The 9,790-nt window shown below is 31.6% G+C and overlaps 2 protein-coding genes across 2 annotated transcripts; one reads left to right on the forward strand and one right to left on the reverse strand.

Moving 5' to 3' along the window:
* The first annotated feature begins 425 nt into the window (after positions 1-425).
* On the forward strand, positions 426-5,282 carry LOC126678814 (uncharacterized). Its single transcript, XM_050373720.2, has 11 exons — positions 426-1,088; positions 1,424-2,251; positions 2,352-2,678; positions 2,756-2,809; positions 2,920-3,342; positions 3,409-3,459; positions 3,588-3,653; positions 3,734-4,044; positions 4,118-4,241; positions 4,351-4,868; positions 4,948-5,282. The coding sequence occupies exons 1-11, from the start codon at positions 828-830 to the stop codon at positions 5,192-5,194; spliced, it is 3,210 nt and encodes a 1,069-aa protein (XP_050229677.1). The 5' UTR covers positions 426-827; the 3' UTR covers positions 5,195-5,282.
* A 374-nt stretch (positions 5,283-5,656) lies between these two features.
* LOC126678625 (uncharacterized) lies at positions 5,657-8,050 on the reverse strand. The gene is made up of 2 exons (XM_050373518.1): positions 6,251-8,050; positions 5,657-6,100 (listed from the first exon to the last, which is right to left on the reverse strand). Exons 1-2 carry the CDS (start codon positions 8,048-8,050, stop codon positions 5,657-5,659), a joined length of 2,244 nt encoding a protein of 747 aa, XP_050229475.1.
* Positions 8,051-9,790: the final 1,740 nt, after the last annotated feature.

Here is a 9,790-nt window from a genome sequence, read left to right on the forward strand (position 1 = left end):
TATTAGAGAGTCTAAGCCTCTAAGGTTTAAGATAGGGCAATGACTATAGTTTTGGATTGAAATAATAGATTTTATTTCCATTTAGTGTGTATATTATTTTTAATTTAATTAATAATTAATATTTTTAAAATGATATAAATATGGTATTCTTTTCACTATTTTTTTATTATGTAATAGTTGTGATGTTTATCATCAGGGTGAGCAATCTGCCAATTAAAACGTGACCAATAAAATTAAAAATTAGACTAATATTAAACCGAATTGATAATCAAAATAAATAAATTATACTCTTAAAAATAAAAAATCAAACTAATCATATTAGTCAATTGATTCTGTTAAATGAATAAATGATGAAAATTTACATAATAATTAAAAATAAATAAAACATTGAGAAAATAACAGAAAAGCCAAGAAAAAGCCTTCTATTTTCGGACAATACAATGTTAATTAATTGTTTTTCTTTCTTACCACATTAATTTCACAAATTACCAGCTCCCTTTAATAGTTTTCAGCCAGCACCACCTTCCTCCCTTCATCCCAAGCCTACACGTGTCTAGCAAAACACACATGTATCGTGCTCTGTTAATTTTCAACTTCTTCTCTTCTTTATTGCTCTTTTTACCGTTTTTTCAAACTTATGCTGATTCCTCTCTTTTCTTCTTCCCTCTCGCACACGATCTCTCATGATTTCAATCGTTTATCCTTCTTCATTTACAGTTTTCTTTTTACTTCCTATTTTTTAGCCATTATCAGTGTAGTGTGTAACGTGCATTTAGGTTTTAGGCTCCACATTTGCTATTAACTGCATTTTATCTATAAATAGCAACATGGTTTCTACAAGATCAACTCCTACAAAAGAGAAGAAGGATTTTGTTGTTCCTGTAAAAATGAAGCGGAAATTAGTAAAAAAAGCTGAAAAAGATGTTGAAGGAAGTGGTGTTGCTTCTGCCTCTGAGAATGTCAAAGTAAAGGGAAAAAAGGTGGATGAAACTGGTTTGAAAAAAAGGCGTTTGGCTTTTGATGCTGTACCTGATCATCAGAAAGTTCAGAAATCCTTGCATATTGAAGAACCAACTCGTTTGGTTCAGGTAATTTTTTTTATATCTGTATTTTTCATGTATAAGAGATGTATTTTGATATGTAATGTCATGTTCCATTTTAAGATTAGTTTATAAAATAAGTTTATTAATCCTTGTATCATTTATGTATATTATATGTATCTTAGATATGTGTTTTTTTAGGCTCTAAGATTTGTGTTTTTCATTTTAAGTTTACATTAGTAGGCTCTAAGATCTGTGTTTTTGTAAATGTTATATATGCATCTTATATGTTTTTTTTCATGTAAAATTATTTTGTATACAAATATTGTATTTTAGATTTACTAATTATGTATTTTTTGTGTATCATTTGTGTATATTTGTAGAACTGGGACTACTTGTTAGATGCGGAAGATCGTTACACTTGTAGAGTGACTATGCCTTTAAATTTCAAATATATTGAGGACATCAAGAAAACTCTTTCTGATACTCAGCTGGAACTTTTCAAGAAGACATTTCTTGGTCATTTTTTAGACTTGTCGCCGTTGTGTAATCAGCCTCAGCTTATACATTCTTTGTTGCTGCGAGAAGTGAAGCATCCAAATAATAGGGAATTGTGGTTTAAAGTTTCTGGACATAAACTGCGGTTTAGTATTGATGAATTTGCTGTGATTACGGGGTTAAATTGTGTTGGTGATTTCAATCCTGTTTCTTATGCTCCATTACAGAATCAGTTGATTGATACCTATTTCCCAAATAGTGAAGTTACTCGAGATGGATTGGGTGTCATATTTCTGAACAAGGTTTTCAAGTCGGATGAAGATGCGGTTAAATTGGCCGTAATTTACTTGTTTGAGTGCTATTTGTGCTCAAATGAGATTAAATTTCAAAATGTAAGTCGCTTTTTTATGGATATGGTTGATAGTGGGGACTATAACTCATATCCTTGGGGGATAATGGTTTTTCGATCTACCATTGCTGATATGAAGAAGAGGTTTGCTACAAGAAGACGACTCAAGTTTTATAGGCTTAACAGTTTCCCTTTGGCTTTGCAAATCTGGTTCTATGAAGTCTGCCCTTTTGCTACTAATAAGATATGTTTTCCTGTTACTAAACCAATGTTAGTTCCTCGAATGCTAAAATGGCTCAAGAGTCAGGACAAATTAACAATCAAATATCTGAATGAGGCATTTTTTGATCAGACGCGTGAGCAGGTATGCTGTTTTTTTAACAGAAATTTAATTTCTGTTACTTTTATGAATCATTTATGTATAATTCATGTATCTTAACTGTATTTTTGTTTTCTTTTTTCAGTTGATGCTGAAGAATATTGTTCCTACAGCTCAAGAAAAAATGTCTCTTGATATATCTGGTTTTTTCCAAACTGGAAAGAAGAAAATAGTTGAAGATTTGGATTTTTCAACTGATGATGACGCTATTCTTGCTGATTACCTCAAATGTAAACAAGTTGAGTCTTCGAGACGAAGAAAAACATTTAATCTGTTGAAGAGTCGACTTAATGGTATCGAATCAAGTCAACTGAAAATACAATCTGAATTTTCTTCTTTGAAGACGGAGGTGAGAGTCATTTATGACTGTATGACGGTGATTGGCGATCATTTTGGCTTAAGCATGCCTAAGGTATCTTTTATTGTTAATTATAGTTTTTTGAATATTTTTAATGTTTTTGTTTAAGCTAATTTATCTATTTTTTATAGTTTCCTAAGTCTGTTGCTGTAAATGAAGTTCCCAATGATGATGATAATATGGGGGTAAGAGGTTTTTATTTTATATTTTAATGTATCATGGCGTGTATCAAAACTGTATATTTTATGTATCATACAAACTGTATATCATTTTGTGTATTTAAACTGTATTTCAGGTTTCTGATTACATTTTTCAAACTGGATATAAAGATGATGCTGATAATGGCGAGGACGGTGATGATGAGTATGAGAAAAATGAAGAAGAGAACAAAGATGAGGATGAGAAAAATGAAGAAGAGGACAAAGATGAGGCTGAGGATAAAAAAGATGAGGCTGAGGAGAAAGAAGATGAGGCTGAGGAGGACAAAAATGAGGCTGAGAATAAAAAAGATGAGTCTGAGGAGAAAGAAGATGAGGCTGAGGAGGACAAAGAGGATGAGCAAAAAAATATAGAAGATGAGAAGGATAATGATAGAAATGATGATGGTGGTGTTGGTGGTGGTGTTGGTGGTGGTAATAAGAAAGATGATGATGGTGGTGTTGGTGGTGGTAATAAGAAAGATGATGATGGCGGTGATGGTAGATCGATGCATGTTGAGGTATAATTTAATTTCTTCATGCTTAATTTCATTTTATATCTATATTTTAATTTTTTTTAATTTTAGGTCCCTGTTGAGGATGTAAATCAGGTTGGTTTAGAAACAGCTGCTGGCGAGGTATGTTGTGTATCAATCCTGTATTGAATATGTATCATTTAAGTATATTTATGTTATAATTGTTACTTTCCTGAAATTAATTTTTTCATGCTTAATTTTTTATTTTTTATTTGTATTTTAATTTTTAGGCCCCTGTTGAGAATGTAAGTCAGGTTGGTTTGGAAATGGCTGATGTGAAAATGGCTGCTGGCGAGGTATGTTGTGTATCAATATGGTATCAAATATGTATCAGTTATGTATATTTATGTTATAATTGTTTTTTTCCAAATTTTAGTTTTCTATGGGGAGAGCAAGTGAAGCTGATGTGAAAATGGTTGCTGATGAGGTTCTATTTTCTGAGAAGAAGAATTTTACTACTCCTATGGATAACAAACGGAATACCAAGCCGAGTATTTTATTGAAATCTCCATACTTGGCTGAATTCAGTTCTGGAAACAACGAATACCGCATAGAGAATGCTACTTTTGTTGTTCCTAAATTGTGTCCATTGGACAATAATTTAGGAGATGTTTTAATGTGCGATGAATATCCGGAGTATCATGACTGGATTGGTAAAGGACATTTGAGATATCCCAAGGCCAAAGAGTAAGCTCTTTTTTGTTTAGATTTAAGCTTTTTTTATTGATATTTTATAGTTTTTGATATCTTTTATTTGCAGAGGAAGATTTATTAAGGAAACAGAAAATTCTATCAATCCTCCTTTCAATTTTGGTGTTGATGTCATTGATGCGAAAGATTTCTTTTTCGTTCTGGAGTATGGTGGACAGTCATTGAATACACGGGTAATTGTTGTTTATTATTTAGTTGTGATACACATATGATACACATTTGATACATGTATTTTACTTAAAGATAATTTTAGTACACTTACAATACATTTTGTTAATGCAGCACATGGATATCTTATTTTACTATCTGAGGAAGAAAGGAAAATATAACAGTAGCATACAAATGAAGTTCACAACAACTGACAATTATTTCGATCAAACTTTTCAATCTTTTGTGAGGCTTTTCAAGGATACCGGAGACCGAGACCTGATTTATGAAGATCATCCAATTTCTCAGTATATACGTGGCAAACGTATGATTGCGAATACTCCATGGGCTGAGTGTGAATTTGTGCTGATCCCTTTCCATGTGTCTTCAAATAATCATTGGGCCCTTGCAGTACTGGATTTTAAGCTCAGGACGATCACAATCTATAATTCCATGCGTTCAACTTTGAGTGCTTCGTCAACTAGACTGATTGGGAATAATTATGCCTCTTATCTTCCTTTATTTCTTTCCAAGTTAGATGTGTTCAAAGATAATCCCTTTTCTGATTTGCGTTCACCGTTCTATACAAGTCAAGGATTAGAAGATTCTTTTCAGTTGATTGTTAAATATGACCTGCCAGAACAACAGTTCAAGTAAGTATAGTTTTTGTAATTTTATTTATTTTACATATATATTGTATCTGACATGTATTTTGTGCTTTTTTTTATGCAGTGATTGTGGAGTTTTTGCATTCTCTTTTGCTGAATATATTGTGCATGGGAGAGAGCAAGAGCTTACAAAAGAATTTGATGTGAATTCCCATCGAAAGCGTTTGGCTTTTTGTCTTTATAAGTATGGAAAATGGAAGAATATGTTTCATGTTGTCAGTGAATCAGAGAGTTATCAGGACAAGGACCAAAAGGATGGGAATGTGAAAGCAAAAAGATACAAGATTCGAGCTGGAAAACTGAAACTGTAGTTGTTATTTTGAATGAACAATGTTTTTTTATGCTTTTTGTGTGTTTTATTTTTTAGGTTTGTTTGAACACTGTTTTTTGTTTGAATTAATGAAGTAAACAATGTTTTTTGGATGAATTAATGAAGTAATCTTTTACTTTAATATTCCTTTTTATTCACACTTGCACTTTTTTTTAAGTTGAATGTATCATTTATGTATCTTACAGGTATAATATATGTATCTGAATTTAACATGTTACCAGATATACATATGTAATTGTTTTTGTGATGCTGTATGTATTATTTTGTGTATCATATATGTATCAAACCTGTATAATATATGTATCTGACATTTAATATAATATCAGATATGTATGTTCTACACAATTAGAAATTGACATACATCACTCTTTAATGTATCAGAATTGTATATAATACTTGGAAGTTTAAACTATAATGAAAAACACTGAAAGAAATGAATAATCTAGGTATCTTTTGGCTTGTTTCGGCATGTCTTCCTATTATGTCCAGCGTGTCCGCATTTTCCACATTGCCCTTGATTTGGATCGTTTTTCGGATTTCCCCACTTTGACTGGTACCTACCCTTTTTAGGCCTTCCAGTTCGTGTTCTATGTTGGGGTGGTTTGACAATCATGTTCTTGATATGTTCTGGAATAATCCATTCTTCTTCCTTCTCCAATGGATATACAGTTTCAGAATATGTCGCTAACATAGCTGCATTTGTATAGTATCTTGAGCAGTACGCATAAGGTTCAATCTTCTTGTCGGCTAGAAATGCTATGGCATGTTTACAAGGAATTTCATCGATATCAAACTTTTTGCATGTACATGTTCTCTCGACCATGTTGACTGTGTACTTTTTACCATTCTCGAGAACTGTTATGATATCATCTGAAGATGGTTTCACCTAGTATAATAAAAACAATAGCAAGATACCGTTTATATACATATTTGATACATTAAAAAAGACAGAAATTTATGAACTTCACAGAAAAGCAGATATATAATATATACAACATAAAATAGTGCTGTACTATCTAATATGAGTTTTACATACCTGTAGTTTCAGTGAATTAATGTAATTTTGCAGAAGTATATCTTCATGGATGGTTGAAAGTGTTGTGACTGTATCGATAGCAATTTTTCTGTGTTTGTATGAGTACTCTTGTTGGAGGTCATGTAGGTGCATAAATAAGGCTGTGATCGGCAGTTCTCTTGCATGTAATATTGCTGCGTTTAATGATTCAGCTAAATTAGATGTCATAGTTTTATACCTGTTTTTGAGAGAATGTACCCTTGACCACCTTTCATATTTGATTTGCTGAAGAAATGGTCTTACTCGAGCATCTAAGCTGTCCAACACTTTCATGTGGTAGTCAAATTCAACCTCAGTGTATGCTCTTGCTGCTGCAAAGAAAGGTTCTTTAAGTTTCTTGGCATTTCTCTTGAAATTTGTCTTGAGGTTATTGAGAAGGTGAAACATGCATACGCCATGAGTAGCTTCAGGATAAATCCTTTTAATAGCTGACTCTATGCTGAGATGTCTATCTGATACAATGCAGATACCTTCTCTTGTTCCAAAGGCCTGTTTTATTTTAGTGAAGAAATAATGCCATGAGTCATCATTTTCTGAATCCACAGCAGAAAATGCTAGAGGAAACAGCTTTCCAGCTGCATCTTGAGCTGTTGCAACAAGAAGTGTGCCACCAAATGTTGCCTTTAAGAATGTAGCATCAACTACAATTATTGGTTTGCAATACTGCCATCCTGTAATTGAAGCTTTTAATGCTGTAAATACATACAAAAATGTGCTGTCATCTCTCAATTGTATGTCTATGCTAGATCCCGGGTTTCTAGTTCCAAGCATATATAAAAAAGTAGGCAGCGATTTGTAAGATTCACAAGGCTTTCCTCTTAACATTTCAAATGCCAATTCTCTTGATCTCCAAGCCATCATATAACTGATCTTGACTCCATGTAAAGTCTGCATATCATTCCTTATATCTACTGGTGTGTATGTTGCTTTGACATTGAGATACTTCATTTTGATGGATGCCGCTATGTGTGATGCTGATGCTTGTTTTTGATTGCTGAATCTGGTCTCTATCGGGCATGTGTGGTTCATGTCTTGTTTACGAATGATGAACTGTTTTGTGTGAACATTAATTGACGCTTTCAGATACCATTGACATGTATCATCGATACATTTTACAAAAATGTTCTTTTGGCATGATTTAACTGTCTTTTGTTGGTAGTGATTATTGATTGCATGAAGTCGTAAGCATGCTTGAAGAGTAGCTTTATCTTTGAAAGTTTTTCCAACTGTCAGATCTATATCTTGTAGTGGATCTGATACTGATTCTTGATTTTGATCATCGTTACAGTCTATTGTATCAATTGCAAGAAGTTTTGTATACTGACCTATTTCGTCGAATGTATCAAACATGTATCTATCGTGTATCGATATGGTATCTTGGTCTCTGTTTGATTCTGAAATAGCTGTTGAAATACTTGCTGCTGCATCTGGAAGAATTGTCTGTATCTGGCTAGTATCACTGATAACTACTATGCAGAGAGGATACATAGTGAAGTCGATTTCCTTTTTCTTGATTTCTAAGTAAAATCTGAAGCTTGAATCATCACTGATTTTGAGTGGTGGATACTGAATCTTTACTTGATATTTTATCTCAATATTCTGTTTTTCCAAATTTACTGGTATTTCTTGTGCTATTATATGTAGAAGATCCAAATATGTAGAATTTTGAGGAATCATGACACCAATAACTTCAAAATCTGCATATTGATTTGCTTCAATCCAATTGCCTTTGTGTTGTATCATCACTGGAATAGATTCCATGATGATACAATATTTGAGATAAAAGATTTGAGGAAGAAGACGATGCTATTTTTGAGGAAGAAGACGATGGTATATTTTGTGTATTTGTGATGTGTTTTTGATTTGATATCTTTTAAAAAAGGAAAAAATCAAGTGTTATTTGAATCAGCTAGGAAAGAAACCCGTGTTTTAAGAGAATGCAACAACAAATAAGGCGCGGATCCCGTGGTAGATTCTCACTAACAGTAATGAGCTATCTATTACACGTGGCATCATATGATAGGGATGGTGGTGGTGAAAAGTTTTGATTGTTTTTGGTAGTAATGTAAAATAGGAGAGTTAGGTGGTATTTTGTGAAATACTGATTAATTAATGTGGTAAAAATGTGATTTTCTCTAAAACATTTGCTTAATTCGATAAACTGATTTTCAAAACTCTTTTAGTAACGACCAAATTAATTTTATTGATCTCACTGATCCAATCAAACTAATTTCACTGATCCAACAATAACCTAATTTAACAAAATTTAATAAAATAGATAATTAGTCAATCAATGTTTTTTGAATTTTTTTTGAATTCATCTGATCTCATTAAATTAAATATGAAACGGTTATATTTGTAAAAAACACGGGATAATTTGAAAACAAAATCCGATGACCTGACATGGAACAGACAACATGCTGCCTGATTCACAGATCTTATTTACGAAAATAAAAATAAATTACTAACTGTTTCGCGAATTAAGTGCAATCTTCGATCACTTTTCGTTCAAACTTCTTCAATCACTCGCAAACTCACAACATCTGATTCAATCAACACTTGATAACTCCTTCTAAAAAAGAGACAATAAATTTTTCACAGAGAAAGGACAGCAAACCTTTTATAAAAGAAAGAATAAAATAAAACATTCATAAAAAGACAACACAATAAAAAACAAATAAAACTAGTATAACTCATTGACGAATCCATTTGTTATTGAAAAATCTTCAATTTATCTTCGCTTCTTGATAATTGAATTGCGTTTCGTGATAAATTTGAATCCATAAAAAAATGAAAATAATTGACTATTTATTATATTATATGAAATTAAAATAATATAAATAAAGGGGTGACTACCGTCAACAGAAAAAATTAAGCCATTAACTGTTGCCGAATAAAAAAAAAAAAAAGCTAGACAGCTATAGTTTTTTTTTTCCTATGTGGAAATCTAATATATATTAGGTTTTTTTGAAACTTTATTCACCCTATTTATGGTCATGGCTATATCTATCTATACTATATATAAAAGCACGGATGGGGGGGGGAACATGCACTTTTACGTTAATATCCTTTTCACCTATAAAATTTAATTAGTAATTAAAAACTATTAAAATAATTATTGAAATTAGAGTACTAACTAAAATAAACTACTATGTTAAGAGAAATTAGAGTACTAACTAAAATAAACTACTATATTGAGATAATTATCTAAAATACTAATTAAAATATACTACTTTATTAATTGATTAGTTAATTAAAAAAATTATGATAATTGTATAATTACATATATAATATAGTTAGAGTTTAATTTAAACAAGTAAATATCAATCCTACGTACAACAAAGATTTTATACAATACAATTTACTAAGTTTCTAAACTTATAGGATTAGGTAAATGGAAAGAAGGAATGAAGCAAATTAAACTCCGTTGCAATAGGATTAGATTAGGTAATTGCAATAGGATTTGGTATCGATATTAAATTAAATCAATTCAACATTTAT

The sequence above is a fragment of the Mercurialis annua genome, linkage group LG4 (genome assembly GCF_937616625.2).
Source record: "Mercurialis annua linkage group LG4, ddMerAnnu1.2, whole genome shotgun sequence".
In the NCBI taxonomy this organism is placed as follows: domain Eukaryota; kingdom Viridiplantae; phylum Streptophyta; class Magnoliopsida; order Malpighiales; family Euphorbiaceae; genus Mercurialis; species Mercurialis annua.

Bases quoted from the DNA above. Each gene is read 5' to 3' on its own strand.
- LOC126678814 (XM_050373720.2), top strand. From the start codon at position 828: ATGGTTTCTACAAGATCAACTCCTACAAAAGAGAAGAAGGATTTTGTT. The intron at 2,810-2,919 runs GTAAGAGGTTTT...ACTGTATTTCAG, and splicing joins ATGATGATGATAATATGGGG to GTTTCTGATTACATTTTTCA. The intron at 4,869-4,947 runs GTAAGTATAGTT...TTTTTTATGCAG, and splicing joins CTGCCAGAACAACAGTTCAA to TGATTGTGGAGTTTTTGCAT.
- LOC126678625 (XM_050373518.1), bottom strand. From the start codon at position 8,050: ATGGAATCTATTCCAGTGATGATACAACACAAAGGCAATTGGATTGAA. The intron at 6,101-6,250 runs GTATGTAAAACT...TTATTATACTAG, and splicing joins TTAATTCACTGAAACTACAG to GTGAAACCATCTTCAGATGA.